The sequence below is a fragment of the Diadema setosum genome, chromosome 14, assembly GCF_964275005.1.
Source record: "Diadema setosum chromosome 14, eeDiaSeto1, whole genome shotgun sequence".
In the NCBI taxonomy this organism is placed as follows: Eukaryota; Metazoa; Echinodermata; class Echinoidea; order Diadematoida; family Diadematidae; genus Diadema; species Diadema setosum.
Genome location: NC_092698.1, coordinates 12,498,854 through 12,519,147, shown reverse-complemented (window position 1 = coordinate 12,519,147; position 20,294 = coordinate 12,498,854). Strand labels below are relative to the sequence as shown.

General features: G+C 39.1%; 1 protein-coding gene across 1 annotated transcript in view; it reads left to right on the top strand.

Moving 5' to 3' along the window:
• The window catches only part of LOC140238363 (transient receptor potential cation channel subfamily M member-like 2), a 370,479-nt gene that overhangs the window by 454 nt on the left and 349,731 nt on the right, over positions 1-20,294 (top strand). The window contains exon 2 of the mRNA XM_072318295.1: positions 2,057-2,364. Within this exon, the coding sequence (XP_072174396.1) occupies positions 2,057-2,364 (308 nt within the window). The remainder of the gene's footprint in view (positions 1-2,056; positions 2,365-20,294) is intronic.

The window sequence follows — 20,294 nt, the reverse complement described above, 5'->3', positions numbered from 1 at the left end:
TAGAGGGCGATATTTTGGCCAAAAGTAACACAAGTTATTCACAAAAATAAAAGTCTTGAAAATTACGAATTTGGCAAAATTGTGAAAATTATCCACTCCAAATTCTGGAAAGTAGACTTCAATCATATAGGCCTACACCCCTCTACAAAAAAAAAAAAAAAAAGTTGTCTTTTTGCGCGGTGTCAAATGGCATTATAATTCTGGGCATGATTTTTGTAATGTTACGGAATGATTAATAACTTTCGCATCTTGTCCATGCACCAGAATCACAATTCATACCCTCGATTTACCGAACACATTTACAGGGCTGCCAACTCTAGCGTGAGACTCGCGCATTTTGGTCCTTTCTCACTCTAAAACTTTATTTCATTTGCATGCATTTCTATTGATCTGACTCATTTTGGCTCCTAAATTATAGCATTGGCCTATGGGAGTCTCACTCTTGACAGTTTCCAGTGTTGGCAGCCCTGCATTTACTACTGAGCGGACGACAAAGAAAAAATTAGCAAATGAGGCTCAATTTTCGTATTTTACGGTAAATATATGTTAAACATGAACATTTTGAACAGTTCATGCAATAAAATCTTGTGAAAAATTGACATCTTCTGTAAAACTAGTGTTTTTTACATGTTTGTGTCTCAGTTTTCACGATTTTGGTCCATACAATGCTCTGTGAGGTTAGTCTATTAAGCCCCGCGCGTATTGAATGTCGTTAGTATGCAAATAGGCACGTCCGGAATTACCATGCTGTCCAGTAATACCATGCCTGTACAACTGTTATATAAAGTGGAGTTCATGTTGACAACAACTTGTTGTCAAGTAATTATTAGGGCCTAGGCCAATTTTGGGCTAGCTGAATAGACCCTATAGTTATACTTGACCAAAAGATCGGTCTGTATGACACTGTAGATCTGGTCATTGGGGATATGTTCCACGGAGACTGTGTCTCGTACTTGGCTTCATGCACGGATCCCCTCTTGGTCGTGAGTTATAGGAGAGCAATAACGTCAAAAAAATAAAAGACTCCTCCAGACAGACAGATCTTTCTGTCTATACGTTTGTAGCCTTATACCGATACTAGACTCTATTCCTAAGTATTTCAAAGGCTAAAGACCGTAATTATTGGTGGTGATAATGTTTTATGGCATAGAAATTATTTCTAGAGGTCTATATAGTGACTCCATTCTGTTGAACCTCCTTGGTGTTGCTTTACCCTGACATGTAAGGCTCGTGTCATTCGACCAGTTGAGGACGAGTTCCAAGTACGTGGGTACTTGGTGCATGGACAAGATGCGAATGTGTGTATGGGAAACACACATAAATTCCCATATATATTCCCATACAATGTATATAGGAAATGTGTGTTGTAGCAAAATCAGCCCATCCTCAACAGGTTAAAAGATGTATGAGATGATTATCAATTAAGAACAAAAGTGCATTAGGCCCACAGTGTAGCCCCCTCAAGATGACATTTTGTGTGGATGTAGTTACAGGTGAACACTTTTTCCTAATCGTTATTGTGTTGACTTACCCAAGTTCACCAGTTCTTCTGTATTCCAGTACAAATCCAGTAGATCCACGTTGTCATGTATTTACCTTCACCAAGGAAGGAGGTTACGTTTTCATTGGTGTTGGTTTGTTTGTCTGTCTGTCTGTGTGCAAAATAACTCAAAAAGTTGTGGACGGATTTGGATGAAACTTGATTTTGGTAGTGATCTGGGAATATTTATGAATTTTTGAAGAATTTTTGATCATTTTGCAGTTAGAGTCAATGAACTTAGCTAGGAGTATTTGAGGTTTCCATCTACAAATGCGCTCTAAAGTGCAGCCTCTGCTCAGGCGAGGCGCTACTCAGCTGGAAGCTGATAACGTTAACAAAAGCCTTCTATTTTGAGAATATTGACAAATTGGATGATTTTCAGCATGTGTGTATGGGTAGAAATCAGCTGCTTTCCTATTTTTTTTTTTTTTAATGTTCCTGCTTGAATGTAAGGGTTGTGTCTCTAACATTAAATTTATCTTAACATGTGAGTTTGGTTTTGCTATTGCATTATAGATGAATCTTCTATCAGGGAACAGATCCAAGAGACAAGTATGACAAGTCCCCGCTCATTGAATGAAGGACTACACAATGGAGTTATACCACCAGACAGGATGTCATTGGCCCCAGGCCAGCCTGGCACAATTGGTCCAGCTGTTCCACCAAGTCGGGCAGTAAGCACTGTCAACTTGCTGCAACCCAATAACAAGGTTGGCCCGGCTGGTATTCAGCTTGTGAAGAAAGAACACGCCATCGTATTGAGAAAGTATCGCAAGAGGAGAGGATCCAATGCCAGCTCTGTCAACATTTTCACAGAAGATCATGTGAGTATACATACAAAGCTATAGGGCCATTCTCCGAAAAAGTGTGCAATTACAGTTGTACAAATGACAAAACTTCAACATCAAAGATTTCATTCATGTCTTATCAATTCAGAAAGTTTGATCCCTTAGGAATACAAAACAGTCAATGGGTGATTTTTGAAAGCTCATATTTTTTCTAGAAACATTTCCAAACTCGGAGTCCTTTTTTACGTGGTAGTACCATATCAGCTACGTTACCAGAGGTAACATCTTAGAAAATCGTTGATTGTCTGCTTATGTTTCGCTTTAAAATAGCAATGCTTATGTAAAACTACAAGCTTAAACATAAACATCACAGAAATATTTTGGAGTCAGACGTGATCTAAAGTGTAATGAAAATAATCCTGATATAAAGTGAAGGTTAAATAAAAAGAAAGAAAATACATATATTTTGACTTAAAATATTTTACCCTAATTTAACTTTGTACCTACATTTGAATTATATCAACAATCTCATTGATTATGTATGAAACATCATGAATAAGTATTACACTTCTCATAAATAGCAAATGCCAGGTAACATCTCTGCCAGATAAAGTACATTCTGGATCAGAAGAAGAACGGTGTGTGGTAACGTATCTGATGCATCAAAAGTTCCGTTAGCATACGTTTCAGACCCAGCACCAATCATGCCAATAAATTCATTTTAACTTGTAAGAACATCACAATGTGACTTTTTTCGTTAAAACACCGCACTTCTAAACGTAAAGAATGATTTCGTCATAGGTAGAATATTAGATAACCCTTCGACAAAACTTTGAGAAATACGTGAAATACGAGAACCAAACAAACACAAATCAACAATACTTTTTTTTTCTGATATAATTCCGAAATTTTGTAATTACTTGAAAGCCGGTAAAAATGAAGTTCGAAAAGATTTCTATGCACATGATACGCATGAATTCAATTTCCTTTGTTCCTGTCTGTAATAAATTAAGTCTCACTAATGGAGAAACGATGGTAACGTATCTGACAAAGCATTTATGTTTATTGACACATTTAAGTACTATACCGATTTACATCAAACCCAGATCACTCAATCATGTGATTGAAAAAACCTGATGCAAAACGTTAGACATCAAATCCTATGGTCATTTTCAGAGCACTGTGTAACCAAGGAAGTGCTCTTGACCTTAACCATAATACTGAGCGCATTTTATGTAGATAAAAAAAAAAAAAGTATGCAAAATTATAATGAACAAAGGAATAGAGCGTTCATGTAGCCCATTTCCTGTGAAGTTGACAACATAAGGTGGGTACCAAACTTCAGCCCTTAAAAGTCCTAAGTTGATTGTTACAGACAAAAATTTATTGTGGTACAAAATGCTCACACACACACACACAAAACCTCAACAAAACAGAAATAAAATTGATTTCTAATGTATATCTGACAGCACTTTTTGTAAATGCCATAATTCTAAGGGATAATATAGTCCTGGTTTAGATGAGGATTCAGTTTTTTTACCTTTTGCAAGATAATTGAAATCCACGTATACTTACGAAAAGTTTGTTTGATGAAAATCGGTTTAGAAATGGCCGAGATGTCCATAATAAAGTAAAAGCAATAAAAGTAGATCGGCCATCACATTTTGTTAGGACCTCTTTCTTTTACTTTGTTTTGGATATCTCGGCCACTTCAAAACCGATTTTTCATTAAATAAACTTTTAATTCCTTTTAGAACTGCATGTTTTCTTATCAAGTTGTATAGAGCACGATGTGAATCGGTTAAATCGGCGCACAAAAGCGCGTCACGGTTAACTTTGCTGCACGATACATTTTATTGGTAACGTATCTGACGCATTTGATGGTAACGTATCTGATGTGTCATTACCATTCTCACACTATTATTTACAAAAATATTAATTTTCTTGAGCAATTTCTTTTGTGTGATCAGTCATTACCTTAAGTATTCAAAAGTACCAGAGATTTGCTTTCATATAACAGCATACTTTTTCTAAATGTAGCAAATTTTAGGTAACGTATCTGATACCAGCTCTTCGTAACATTAGGTTTCCATGGCTTCGGATCAGTATAATTTTTTGTAACAAGAGATTCCATGAATAAATCAAGATTCCATGTTTGCGTGAAGTTGACTTTGTTTAACACATCAAATTACAGTGCTATGCAGCATTACTTTGATCTTCTCTTAAGGGTCTCAAAAAGGGTAACGTATCTGACACCGATTTGGCGTCATGATATTAATGATCTCCTGGAGAAATATCAAATCATCTTATTGTTTTGTAATATTATTTTTCATTCAGGCACTTGAGGGGCAATTGAATGAAGCACAAAAGATTTGATTTAAATGATACGTTAATGAGTAGGAACTTGTTATATGAGCACGTTCTCTTCTGGTGACATGGGGTTTTTAGGGTTACATCAAACTTTGGATCGTATTTCTAATATTATCCCAGGGGTCCCAATAGCTTTATTGATATTCATTTTACAACTCGGATGAATTGAACTAAAAATGTTGATTTCTGAGGGACAAAATATCGATCTAAACTGTTTAAACATGCTGGCGACATGAAAATTGCAGTTTTGCACACTTTTTGGGAGAACGGCCCTATAATCATAAGACCATGTTCATGTTAGCTCAGCTTAACCTGCTTACTGCTTACACATGTATAGTAAAGACATTTTCATCAGTCATGTGTAAAGTGTTAATGATTTATCTTACAATAGTTTTTATGCTGTACAACCTGCATATGAACCTGCTGTGCAGCATCTCGATGAGCAGGTAGAAATATACAAGAAAGAAGAGACTTAATGGTCTGAATTCAAGAAGGTGGTTGTAGACCATGGTTCGTGCAAATTTCTTCTGCATTAATACAACTTACAGATTGCATACACCTACAGATGTCCAGTAACAAATGTGCGTTGATATGTGCATGTCAAAAGTATATAATGCCTATTTCATGCTTAGTTTAGTCCATGATCTGAATTTAAATCGTGGTTTAAATGTAAACTACCCTCGTTAATTCGGGCCTTCAAGTAAATTAGAGAATTATAGGGACATTACATGTTTGCATAGTTTTTCTGTGAAAAAGAGGAAAGCAAAAGCAATTAAAGCAAACAGTGGGTTTCACCCCTCTGAAGTGAAGAAGAGAAGAGTTTCACAGGAGTAGATCACAAGATGATGATCACAGATTTCCAGTTGATGCATACCCTTGAAATCTTTCAAAAATTGTACAGATGATGATTTTCAGTTCCAAAAGTGACTTCTCTGTGTGAGCACGGAGGGAAGCCCTAGACAAAATGTGCTTACAACAAAATACACTGTCTGAGTATAAATTTGTTTTTATTCATGGCCCTGTTGAGTATATATCGGCCATTTTTTATTTAACCCCAACAAAAGAGGGCAAAAGTGCCTTTAACATGACCCCCTTGTGTCACTCAATGTACAAATGTATAAATGGGCACCAATGGGGGGCTCCTAGGGGCGATGCCCTGGGAATTAGGAGGACGAGTCAAAATCCCCCAAATTAAGGTATTTTCTTGAAACTTAGCGTATACTTGTACTACTAAATAAAGATTCTCTAGAGAGAGTTTTGGGTCATGAGGTCAAAGGTCAAGTGAAAATGTTAGAATTTCACTTTTTTTCTCTCCGTCTCCATCTCAGAAATGATTCAAAGGACAGTATCTTCATGAAACTTAGTACATATCCAAGTACTGACTAGCAATGATTACCTAGGGAATTTGGGGTCATGGGGTCAAAGGATTAGGTCAACTGCTCAAAATATCACCATTTCCCTCATTATATGCAGTGCCTTCAGGATTTTTCTTGAAACTTGTACACCCACTAGAGATTCTCTGGGAAGTTTCTTGCCAAAAGGTCAAATATCAAGTGAAAGTGGCTCAAGGTTTCATCATAAAACTTTACTTCATATTTATGCATGCTCTGCCTGACAGTGATTCTCTTAGGAATTTTAAGGTCGTATGGTCAAACATCAAGGGCCAAAGGCCAGGTTAAAATTCTAACATTTTACTTTTTAATACTGAAATTACACTTTTTCTCCATACCTTGAAATTACTCAATGCATTAACTTATAAAAGGCTAAAAAATCTTTAAACTGTCATCACACATTTTCAAGAGATACTTTAGACCTGTTACCACCATTACCACCGGGTGTTCACCGTCGGTTGGGCTACGGCTTAAGCGATAAAAAAATGACCAGTCCATGCATCATGTAACCGGTAAGGTAACACAATGACTTTGTCTAATGTATCCTGCCTTTTATTGCATGATTTAGTGCTGAGACAATTTGGGTGTTACAGTCGAATGACGTGACACGATCCTTCATTGACAATGGTTTGGCAGAAATGCTCAGCCTTTGCCACAAATACACGTATGCATGTGAGCACAGGGCTCGACCTTAACTTTTTTTCTAGGAAGCCAGCCGGGCTCCTCAGGGACCTTTTTAGGGAGCCAAATTGAGTTTTAGAGAGCCACGTTTCCCTCAGTCACAATCAGCAGTAGAGGTCTATTACATGTACATGTATTAACCTGGTGGAGAAGATTTCGTTTAGAATATAACATGCATTTCTCCAGACACAAGCCGGAGATACCTGGTTCTTAGTATCTAACGGGTTTTAGCACAGTCACAGTGTGTGTGTGTGTGTGCGTGTGTGTGTGTGTGCCTGTGCCTGCCGTGCACCTGCGTGTGTGTGTGTGTGTGTGTGTGCCTGTGCCTGCCGTGCACCTGCGTGTGTGTGTGTAGGTGTTTTGTGTGGTCCCTCTCCCATTCCCTTGTGTAATTTCTTACCCTGGTCTGTCCATAATTATTGTCTTTCTTTATCGGTTCTTCTTTTTTTTAGCTGCAAGGTGTGGGTTAGAAACAATTATGTAACGCCACATGTTGATTGATCAGCAGAGCTGCCAACCTTTGGAAGCACAAATCCGTATACTCAGCAGCTCCAAAATCCGTATTTTCCACCAGAATCTGTATTTTTTCAATCTCCCTCTTTTTTGCCATTTTGAATTAAACTTGTCGACTTATAAGGCCTACAAGCTCTTTAACATAACATTACGACACATGCCGAAGTATCGAGCTGGTCACTAGCACGATAAAGAATCCAAACTACGCAATGTTCAGCGTTGATTGATTGCTCTCAATGCATGTGTACAAGACTACAAGTGCATGTATGTACCTCCAGAAACTTGCTGGGCTGGTTATGGAAGCTTCCACTATCTAGCAGGGAAGGGGGATGCTTTCATCTTCTCAAGAAAGCTTCTGTGTGAGTGAATGCAAAACTCTGTTCGGTGTTTCCAACTATTGTTTACTATAAAACATAATCATGCGCTGATTTCAGGCTTTTTAATTTTACTGGATTTTAAACATCAGTATTTTCCGAAAGTACCGGTATTCCAATTTCTTTTACCCTGACTGGAATCGGAAAGTCTGCTATAACGATGATCGCAAAATGCCGCGCTGTGTGTGGTTGCGCCAATGTGCAAACACGTGGTTGTACTTTCAAGTTTAAAGGAATGCGCCATGTGCTCCTGGTTACTGCAAGTTCGATGGATCGAATGTACCATAGTAGCTGAGCTGATGGCTTGTTTACGGTATTTAACATGCAGTTTACATTCGATACGAAGAAGTCATTACGTCTTTCACGAGGAAAAACATACAAAACAAACAAAAAAAAAAACACCTACGAACGAATGTTGATAGCCAAAACTTTGAAAAGTAATAAGCAGTTATGATGAGCATGAACTGAAATTAATTGTCATGATTTTGCTGTCTAACCATGTGATGACTGCATCTCATTGGACCTACTTCATAGTGAATTTGTCTGGGCATACGAGACCTTTTAAGTATTTCTGTGATTTCCTTTTTAATTGACTGATTAATCGATCCTTTTTTATTGTTCAGGGAACATAAGATATTCGATTAAGTACACCATATTCGACTGATGTTTCCTGCTATGCGCCGAAAGAAAGGCTATAAAATTGTAGAATCAGGGTATCTTTGCAATGATTCCTTTAATTCAACTGAGCTGGTTCTTCTCGAGATCGATATTTTCAGGATATTTACACGCTGTTTATTCCAGTGCGCGCATTCTTTCGTCTGGCACGCACCTGGGTGTGGCACCTGCTTTTGTGGAAATTTCCACAAGGGGAAGAGGGGTGGGTGTCAAGTTTCTTCGAGCCTAAGAGACTGCGCGCACGTATTCAGTATTTCATAATCTCTTCGCTCTAATTTATTGTAATTCATGACATGCTTTCTCCTTATTCTGTGCTGATTCTGCATTTAGATTTAACTTTACGAAGGTTGGTAGATCGTGGATCTTTTTGTTGTGAGGTGTATGTAATTTCTTTTTTTTTTATCATTCTTTAGAGGGGAAAGAAGAGTAAGGGGGAAGAAGAATAAGAGGGAAAGTGAAATACAGTATATACCAAAATAAACTTTGCGTTAATCAACATTAACGTTTCATTAACGCAAGCGCTTTCACCTGAATCGTTAGTAACGCAAAGTAACGATCGGGAAAATTAACGTTTGTAGTAACGATGAGTAACGATGAGTAACGATCCGTATCGCAAATTAACGATGTTTCGTTAAAATTAACGATAGGTAACGCAAGAACTCACGTGAGATTTTGGTTTTGTAACGAGACCTGGTGAAAGGACGACGTAGCCCCTGCCGAGTGTAGCGATTTAGCGTAGTCTTTTCGCGAATCGAATCACGATTTCGCGCATTGTTAATTTGCGACCGGCGTCACCAAAAACGCACGCCGGGCCGCCAAAAAAGCCGGATGTTTGCCTTGAGTTTTGAAAATGAACAGCGGTAACTATCGGCTCCGTAAGCTGCTAGAATAAATGTCAGATGTTTGCCCTTAATTTTGGAAATGAATAACGGCAATATTCGACTCCGTATTATACAAAAATAAACGTCGGATGTTTGCTTATACTTTTGGAAATGAATAATGGTAAGATTCAGCTCCGTACGGTGCTGAAATTAATGTCAGATATTTGATTTTGCGTTCGGAAATGAATAAGGATGAAATACGGCTCCGGAAGATGCTGAAATAAATGTCGAATGTTTGCTTTGACGGTCGAATATAAATGATAATGATATTCAACTACGTACGATGATAGAATAAATGCCGGAAATTTACCTTTACGTTCGGAAATGAATAAGGATAAAATACGGCTCCGGAAGATGCTGAAATAAATGTCGAATGTTTGCTTTGACGGTCGAATATAAATGATAATGATATTCAACTACGTACGATGATAGAATAAATGCCGGAAATTTACCTTTACGTTCGAAAGGAAATAACAATAATATTCAGCTCCGGAAGATGCTAAAGTAAATGTCGAATTATCCCTTTGGCGTTCGGAAATGAATAACAATAATAATCAACTTCGTACAACGATGAGATAAATGTTGGATATTTGCTTTTACTTTCGGAAGTGAATAGCAACAACATTCGGCTCCAGAAGATGCTGAAATAATTGTCAGATAATTGTTTTTACGCTCGGAAGTGAATAACAGTAATATTTTGCTCCATACGATGCTAAATAACTGTCGGATGTTTGCTTTTATGTTCGAAAGTAAATAGCAATAACGATCAGCTCCGGAAGATGCTAAAATAAATGTTGAATGTTTGCTTTGGCGTTCGGAAATGAATAACAATAGTATTCAACTCAGTACGATGATGAAATAATTGCTGGATGTTCGCTTTTACGTTCGAAAGTAAATGGCAATAACATTCAGCTCCGGAAGATACTAAAATATATGTCGAATGATCCCTTTGACGTTCGGAAATGAATAACAATGATATTCAGCTCCGTATACAAATACGACGATGAAATGCCGAATGTTCGCTTTTACGTTCGAAAGTAAATAGTGCTCAATAACATTCGGCTTCGGAAGATGCCAAAATAAATGTCAGATGATTGCTTGAACGTTCGGAAGTGAAAAGCAGTATCGACATTCTGCTCCATAATTAAGATGCTAAAAAAATATCAGACATTTGCTATTTAACATTTCGAAATGAATAACAATAACATTCAGTTGCGTTTGATGTTAAAGTAAATGTCGGATGTCTGCCTTGACGTTTGAATGTGAAAAACAGTATAACATTCGGCTCCGTGCGATGCTGAAATATGTCAGATGATTCATTTCACTTTCGAAAGTGGACAGCAGTGACATTCGGCTCCTTCGATCATAAAATGAATGTCGGGTGTTTGCTTTTGAATTTGGAGATGAATAACGGTAATATTCAGCTCCGTACGATGCTAAAATAAGTAACAGATTGTTGTTTGTACGTTTGGAAATGATTAACGGTATCAATCGGCTCATAGATGATAAAATAAAGAGCGGATGTTTGCTTTCACGTCCGGAAGGTGTTAAAATACTTGTAAATGTTGGATGATTGCTTGAATTTCCATCAGAAATAAATAATGGTAACTTTTCCCTCTTTACGATGCTAAAACAAATGTCGGATGTTTACAATGTCTGCAAATGCTCCCACTTTCTCATTTCACTCACTTCAGTAATACTTGATATTTATTTTTCTATGTTTAGGACCGGTAGTTTTGCTTGTTTGTTTTTCTTTTCGGGCCACCACAAAATAAAAATCAATCATTTTGGTGGCCCGATCGGGCCACCGAAAAAAAAGTTAGTGTGGAGCCCTGGCCTTTTGTGGATAAAGTGTCTTGCTGAAAGGCAAATATCGCGGGCTTCGAGGGGATTGAAACCGCGAACCCGTACCATTAAATTGATTCTGATTTTACTTGTATTTGACGGTCAACTTTAGATAGCTTTTTTTTTTTTTTTTTTTTTTCGATACAGCTGGGGCTCCATGCGCATTTATTTACAACAACAGTATAACTTGTAATCGGAAGACGAGCAGAAAGAATGTCAGCACCAGGAGTAGTCGCATCGGGCCGAAAGGGGAAAAGGAAAAGTAATATATCCTGAATCTACCCCCCACATCGACAAGAAGACAAATGAAAAAAAAAAAGAAAGAAAAGAAAATGAATTGACCCACATGACGCATAATTTTGGAAAATCTGCGGGATATTCGTTATTTCATTTTGCTGTGTTCAAACTATACACCAGTATAGCTTTTCGAGTGTGATCTTAATGCGAATGAATGTTCTATATGGACTTTAAGTTTATAATGCGAAAGAGGGTAACTAAACAACAATTAATGAAATTGATAACGCCAAACAATAGGAAATTTTAGAGTGCAAGAAAAATAAGACGTCCCGGAAGTACGCCAGACATCATAATTGCTTTTTTTTGTTCCTTTCTAGCTCCACAGCATCACCTAGGAAAATCGATTTGACCAAGAACAAAAGCGCGTCCCTCTTTTCTTCCTGGGCAATTACCCCGGACCCTTCCCCTGGCCCTAATCCTAACCATAACCCAAACTCCTCACCCTAAACCTAACCCTAATCTTTACTCTAACCTTACCATTAACCAGTATTCGGGGGAGGGGGGGGGGGGGGGTAATTGCCCTCTGGGGTTAATTGCCCGGATTAGGTTGCAACACACAACAAAAACCTCTTCCCTAGCCCTACACCTTCCCGATCTCCGTGTGTTGTCAGGTGAAACGACATGTTCAAATACAAGAATAAAACAACAGTAGGTATTGATTGAAACTCGACACCCATTCATGCCAGCCAGGCCAGGCTGAAATGTAACTTCAAAGCACATTCCGACAGCTGGCTGGCAAAACCACATGGCAAAGGAATTTGCGCGCGCGTGTGGATTGCTCAATAAAATTGGAGGGCCTGGGAGCGGGAAAACAAGGGTGATTACTGAGTAGTCTGAGTTATCAAAAGCAGACCTTTCGAACAATTGCAAACGTCATGATACTATTTTGTCTTCCTTTTGGACTGAAGAAAAAATCACAAAGACGAGTTGAGTACACGTTGTATCACAATTTTTTACATAGGCATGCAAAACGATTACTACACTCAAGTCTTGACAAGAAGAATCAATATTCCAAGACAAATACAAAGCAGCCTCGGGTACTGACGGTGACAAGAAACGCCACGCATTCACGATGCACGTTGGGGAGCAACAGAGAGGTGGGAAGAGACTCTTCCCGCCTCCCTGGGAGCAACATGGAGTTGGCAGGGAGGGGTGATCCTGGAGTTTGTGAGAACTTCCCGATACTCCGTGACAACAGGGAGGTGGAAGAGAGACACTCCACCTCCCTGGTGACAACACGATTGTGACGATCTCAAAGCATGGACCCTACCACGCCCAGCAAATCTGCGTGCTATTTCTCAAAATTTGAAGGAACTTTGTCTCTGATCTGTTGAGTTGTTTTTGCTGAATATCAGGAGCTTTTCATGCCTGACGTTCAAATGGATGGTTGCCAAAAATTTCATAATCTATAAATCTGTCAGTAATTTATTTTAGGCTGTTGATGCTGCCGTAAAAACATTAGAAATTTCATAGGAACTAGTCAGGATAAAGACAAAAAAAAATCTCCGCACAAAACAAATACAAGTATTTTTTATTGTCATTGCTAGTCAAATTTGTGTTATACAGATATGATTAAAGCAATAGGTATAGTATTAACTATTGTATTACAAGTAGTAACACTTTCATGGTAAGTTTGACGTTTTAAACGGCTATATTAAGTTAACAAAAATCGCAGGAGATTTTTTTTTTAAAGGAGTGCAACCATTTCTAAACGTGAAGGCATGTTTCATGAAAGGGGAAAAAAGAATCAACGTTTGTAATCCTGGGTCTTCGACTTGAGCTATCTTTAATTAAACATTCCTTCTCTGTTCATCTCCAAGACCCCAGACTGTTCATGACCTCCGAGAATGCGCCAGTACGCGCGGTTTCTTCTGTTGATTGGTCTCTCTCTCTCTCCACCCCTCCCCATTCCCCACTCTGGCACCTTGGCATCGTGGGATTTTTCATGTTTCTGGGTAAACTTTCATGTGAAGCGTGCCGATCAAGTCACCACTTGACTCACCTGCTGGCAGTGTAATAATGCGAGCAGAAAGTGGTAGACATGTTCTTCTGCTGCCGCTACTTTTACTGCCGAAATACTCGGCTTTGTCACCACACACTACCACCAGTTATTCGGCGAGACACACGTTGTGACTTTGTGTATTGGAATATAAATGGACTTTTGCACCTTCCTGAATTGAGTAAGTGTCTGACAGTTGTTGAAATCGTGACATCGCTAACGTTAGACAGTCGGCGTTAGTTTTAGGCTTGCGTATGCGTGATTTCATGGGTTCAATGTTCGATGGAATATGCTGGCTGTGGGGAAAAATGTGGCTTCGAAATTTTTGCTTGCCCGATTCCATTGACTGCGCCCATGAGTACAAATTTGACGACCATGACAACACGACATTGCCAGGGGAGTTCTGCTCAACTACAAAATCTTTTCGGCATTTCATATCGCTATTTAAATGCCTTCCGCCGGCAGGAATTGTCCGTAGTAAATATTACGAACGACAGTTACTTAACCGAGGCATCTCCGAGTCTCGCAATTTCCGAGATTTCTTGCCAGTCCACATGACAAGTCCGCTAACGCAAGATCTAAAAATTAACGCACAGTAACGATCTGTAACGATCATTCACGCACGGTGATCGTTAATTTTGTAACGCAGAAAGATTAACGCAGTAACGATCGGCGCTTGCGCTACACGTAAATTTAACGCAAAGTTTCTTTTGGTATATACTGTAAAACGAACGGCACGTACGCTCAGCATTTGCAGTAAGCCGTCTTTTTATACCAGCGTAGTTTTCATCATCACCATCAGACATCACTCAGATCATTTTAGCCTTTTCCTATCAACATTAAGAAACACGCACAGTCCCTCGAGATAAAAACCGAGGAAAATAAATAACAAATACAAAGTATCAACACCTCCCAACAACACAAATATTTAGAAAAGACAACACACGTCGCTTCGATTCGAAAAAGTATTGCAGCAAAGCGGAGAAATCGCTGTTACGAAAATAACAGTGCGAGATACTTGAAAGAATTGTTTAAATATTTCAAAGTATAAAGGGAACGGATAAAGTGATATAAAATGGAAGAAATCGTACCAAACGAGGTGTGAGAAATGACAGAAATAGAACGATAAGTTTAGTAGTAGGATTAGGCCCTAGCAAAAGTTTGCAGCACCGAAAGCTACGCGAAAATTAATACACATTGGAAACTCTGTATTGCGACGAGATCCTGGGGATCGTCAATAAACGATGCAAAACAAAGGAAATTAATTCATTTTGACCGGAAAATAGTTTGTTATAATTAAGTATTCTGTTATATGAGATCTCCTTTAATAGGCCTAGAAATACATCGAGTTTCCACGATACTCGGGAAAGAAAGTTTGAACGCTTTTCACCTGCACATTTACTGCAGTGCTCATCAATACACGAACAGAAACTCACCTCTTCCTTGCAGAAAAATGATGCAATAACGTTACAAAACACACACACAACATTCTAAAAATCATTTCGTACTTGGGAGGCAAGGGAAAAGCGGAAGAAGTAGAGAAAAAGAAGCAGACATTGCACAACGGAGTGCTTCTACCCCGACTCAAAACGAAATAGGGTACTGTTTATAGTGGCAGCTGGCTACAGTGTGTGGTAGCTAAGCTACTATACTCACGCGGCCCACACATGGGGATACCACGGCGATCGATGTAAACATCCACGGTCCGTAGGCGACAGGGATTCAGGCGCGCGAAGTTCCATTAGGCATACACAGTACGCAAGCAGCGAATTGCATGTGCGCACACTACTAGTATTCTATAATAGAAGATAGGAACACACACACGTCGGGTACACACAGACACACACACATGCGGGCAACGTGGGCCGGCTGGAGAATGAAATATGTTCAGTGTGTAGTCTATATTGCAATTGCAGGGATAATAACTTCGAGCGTCAGGGCTCGCTGCGCGCGCCGGGGCCGCTCGCGCTCGTCAATAGTGTGATTGTGTACATACTACAGTATGATTCTGTCTTGAAACGTGAGGCTATACGGCAAAAAAACTTAAGGAGCCAGCCTGGCTTTTTTCATACATTTCTGGGGAGCCCGTAGCGATTCTGGGGAGCCAATGGTCCACGGGCTCCCGCTAAGGTCGAGCCCTGGAGCAGTATCTTGTTTGGGAAGACCGGCAAAACTTGAATGAATTTATGATAAGCAGTCATCGTTTGTTGCTGCGTTATGTTCATGTACGTTACTGTACTAAATATTATTCATAAATATTCCCATTTCCCTTTACCCTGTCCTTTATTATTTCTTCTATACACAGCCCCTCTGTCTTCAGTAATCAACTCTCATAACGATATTTTACATGTTATGTATGCCGACGATACTCAAATCTACATTATCATACAACCAAATACCGAAGTCGAAGCACTCTGCAAACTTAGTAGATGTGTTGATGATATTAAGCAATGGTCTCACGATAATTATTTGAAATTGAATTGTAATAAATCGGAATTTTTATATGTTCATTCTCAGTTCAGGCGGGGTAGCTCTCTCACGGAATTTTCCCTTGAAGATAGTACTATCCCCATCTCTCAGTCCGTCAGAGATCTTGGAGTTATTGTAGATAAGCATCTGAACTTTCAACAACATATTAAGAATTCATGTCGTTCTGCAGCTTGGGGTATTTGTAAAATTGGTAAAATACGTAAATTATTGGATCAGTCTTCCACTGAACGTCTCATTCACGCATTTGTTTCCTCTCATCTTGACTACTGCAATTCCCTTCTTGTTGGTCTCCCTGCTTCAAGTACTGCACCACTTCAAAGAATTCAAAATACAGCTGCTAGGCTTGTGACCCTTACAAAAAGATCTGACCACATTACTCCAGTTCTCCAATCCCTCCACTGGCTCCCCATCCATCAACGTATCACTTTTAAAATCCTCCTTATTGTTTACAAGATATGCAATAATCTTGCCCCATCTTACCTCAAAGATTTAATTTCCTTCCGCTCCTCCACTGCAACCCGTTCTCTCCGTTCTTCCTCCACTCTCCAATTATCACGGGGTTCCCGCACCTGTACACGTTATGGTGATAGGGCCTTTTCTTTTATTTCCCCACTTCTTTGGAATAAACTCCCTTTTTATATTCGTAACGCTGAAAATGTTAATAGGTTTAAGTCATTGTTGAAAACTCATCTGTTTACACAACCTTAATTATGTTGCTGTTGTTGTTGATGTCATTATCGTAATATGTACATGATGCTGTATCTTATTTTTACGTCACATTTATTAGTTGTTGTTGTTGTTTTGTTTTTTTCCCCCGATATGACGCGCTTAGAAACATCAGTATTAAGCGCTATATAAATGTTATTCATTATCATTACCGAATCTGACACAACAGTAATTGCCCTCAAATTACTGTCGCTGTGTGTTTGCATCCTATGTCCAATATTTCCAAACATGAAATGTCCACCCTTGTGTTTCTTTTGGCTTGGTTACAATGATCACCGAACATTTTGCATAAAAGTATGCATTCGATATGAAATAAATAATAAATTTCACAGCGAATGTTGGGCTTGAGACTTAATGAACGAGAAATAAATGAATAAAATGAATAAATATATCATAATACAGAGAGAGGGTGAGGGAGTACTCCGGTTTCAACAGCCATCGTGTCCCTCGCGTTTCTTTCATTTAATAAAAATTTCGTTTCAACTGAACAAATGCAGTATCATGATGTACTCTGCACGCGAACCTTGCATACCGTACTGGCATACTGTTTATTGAATAGTTATGTATTCAGGATACACTGTGAGCAACGCTATATGCCATTGATTTCATATTCCTTTTTTGATTTTAGAGAGAGCATAAGGTTGTTCTTTCATGCTTTGTTTGAAAACACATGTATGTAAAGTTTTAGAGTCAGTTTCAGTCCATGTTTTTAAAGTATAGTTATTTCAAAATTCATTTATCGAAAGTTTGGGATTCCGAGTGTTCATAATTACAAAGGTTGCAATGCCAAAGATCCGTTATTCCGAAGATTCATAATGCAAAAAGTGAAATAAGGTTTGTTATTCTGAAGGTTACTTATTGAATAAGGTTCATTTTTTCAAAAGTTCCTTAATTTGAAAACAAAATAAGGTTAGTACAGCTGTACTGCTGAAGGGCTTATTAGTCCTCAATCTTTTTTTTTTTTTTTTTTTGGTCACTTTCAGATAAACTGCCATTGGTTACATTTTCAGACTATCGAACCTTTGGAATAAGAAACCTTATTTTATTATCCGATTAACAGCCTTTCTGAATAACACACAGAATGCTTGTAGTAACAAACCCGAATTCATTTACGGATGAATTAACATCTATATCAGAATTTCAGGGCTTGAATTAATGCCTCTTCGGTTGGCCGTGATGCCCCCAGAAAAATTATATTTTCAAGGCCATAGATTTACTTTTGGTCGTCATGCCCCTGTGGTCAAGTACACCTAGTTGCAAAAGTATGCCCTTTTTCTTTTAGCCGTCATGCCCCTCTCTTAAATCATTTACTTTTTGGGTTCCTTGGTGACAAATATAAGTATTTTTGGCAGTAAAAGTAGCTGTAGCAGAAGAAATTGCATGCCATTTTCTGCTTACGGGTGAATAGCTACCTGCAGGTGACTGGTGTGTGCTCCATGTGTTGAACTAGCACAGGGAGAAATCAGAAAAAACACACACCAAAAATAAACTAAAAAAGCAAAATGCGCAGTCAGGAGAAGGTAGTTTGATTGCATGTCAGCACCATCTTGACCAAAGAAAAGAAAGAACAAAAATCCCACGATGGTAAGATGCCAGACTTGGGGAAGGGGAAGGGGTGGAGTAGAGACAAAAAACCGCACACACTGGCGCATTCTTGGAGGTCATTAACAGTCTCCTGCCTGGGGGAATGAACAGGGAAAGAATGTTTCGTAGCTAGCTAAAGTCCAAGACCCAGGGCAAGACCACTGGCAGGATTTCAAATGCTATGACTTTATATTTCTTTCATTAATATTAATTGGCCTTGAATAGGGCTATTTTCCTCTTTCCTTTATTTCTTTTCTGAATTATCTCCCACTGCCAAGTAAAGTAAGCAACAGTGTAACTCAGAATGACCTACTTTCCTGCTTTAATTATTTCTCCTCCGTTCTAAATTATTTCTTTTCTGAATTATCCCCAGCTAATGACTGCTCAGTTAAAAAAAAAAAAAAAGGGGGAAAAACATGTAACTGTTCAGTTCATCACTCTGAAAGTTTGTTATTCCAAATTTTAGTTAGTTAGCATATTACAAAAGCATATGAATTCGAAATAACGTTTCAAGTATCAATATTTCCATAAATACATTATGACGTCATCATATCGTCATCTGAAATAAAAAAAGTGGAATTAGTTTTTTTTTTTAGGTACTGTTTCTGACATTCATTTGCTCGTATCTCTGTTGTTTAAGCTCAATATTATCCCAAATTCAGATATGTTTTACTTTGAACATTTGCCTTTCAAGTCCATGTCATGGTTTTGAAATTTGATGACGTTATCATACTTTAAATTGTGATTAAAGGTAAAGACTCAAAATCAGACAAGTTTACGTGTTATGTCTATGGGAGGTGATTTTTAGCTCACCTGAGCCGAAGGCTCAAGTGAGCTATTGCGATCGCTCTTCGTCCGGCATCTGGTGTCCATCGTGCGTAAACTTTTACATTTTCATCTTCTTCTTGAGAACCCCATGACCGATTTTCACCAAACTTGGCAGGTAGCATCCCTAGGGGAATACATATGTAGGATCTCAATTTGTTCAAATGGGCACCATGGCCCACCTGGGAGGGCCCCAGGGGGGCCCAAACGCCCTAAAATTGAGGAATCTTTAAAAAAATCTTCTTCTCTATAACCAGAAGTGATAGGGCTTAGTTAATACTATGAGTTAGTACATTGATGACTGTAGTTTCAAGTTTGTTCATGGGGGAATCAGGGGTGCCCCCTTTGGGACCCAGGGGAGGGGGATGGGGAGGGGTCTTAATGGGGCCTAAATTGTACATTTTCATCTTCACTTTGAGATCCCCGTGTCTGATTTTCACCAAACTTGGTAGGTAGTATCCCTAGGGGGATAGGATCTCAATTTGCTCAAATGGGCACCATGGCCCACCTGGGGGCCCCCGGGGGGGGGGGGGGGGGGGGCCAAACCCCCTAAAATTAAGGAATCTTTAAAAATCATCTCTAGAACCAGAAGTGATAGGGCTTAGATAATACTATGACTATGAGTTAGAACATTGATGACTGTAGTTTCAACTTTGGTCTTGGGATTGGCAGAATCAGGGGTGCCCCCCCCCCCCCCCCCCGGGACCCAAGAGAGGGGATGGGGAGAAGTCCTACAGTTGTAATGGGGCCTGAATAGTACATGTTCATCTTCTTGAAAACCTCATGATGAATTTTGACCAAACTTAGCAGGTAGCACCCCTAGGGGGATAGAATCTCAATTCCTTCAAATGGGCACCATGTCCCTCTTGGGAGGCCCCTAGGGGGCCCACCCCCCCACAAGGAATATTTAAAATCTTCTACTCTAGAACCAGAAATGATAATGCAACGTTAATACCATGAGTTTGTACATTGATGACTTTAGTTCCAAGTTTGTTCATTGCAGATCCGGGGCTGGCCCCCCCCCCCCCCCCCTGCAGTTGGGGGGGGGGGGGGGGGGAGATCCATATCCAGACCTAAGTTTCCAATGTTCTCTGGTAAGAGTGTGCAAGAATGCATGGAAGGTGAAACTGCGATATTCAGGTGAGCGCGTGACCCCCGGGTCTCTTGTTTTTTAAACCATGCATTGACTTGATAACATTCAAGCACCTTTATCTCAGCTGATGTTGCTCCATTTCCTCTGAAACTTAAGTATGTTGTAGCTGAGACAATAAGCTTCAGTAATCATGCATTTTATTTTTTCAAATCTCATTATGCT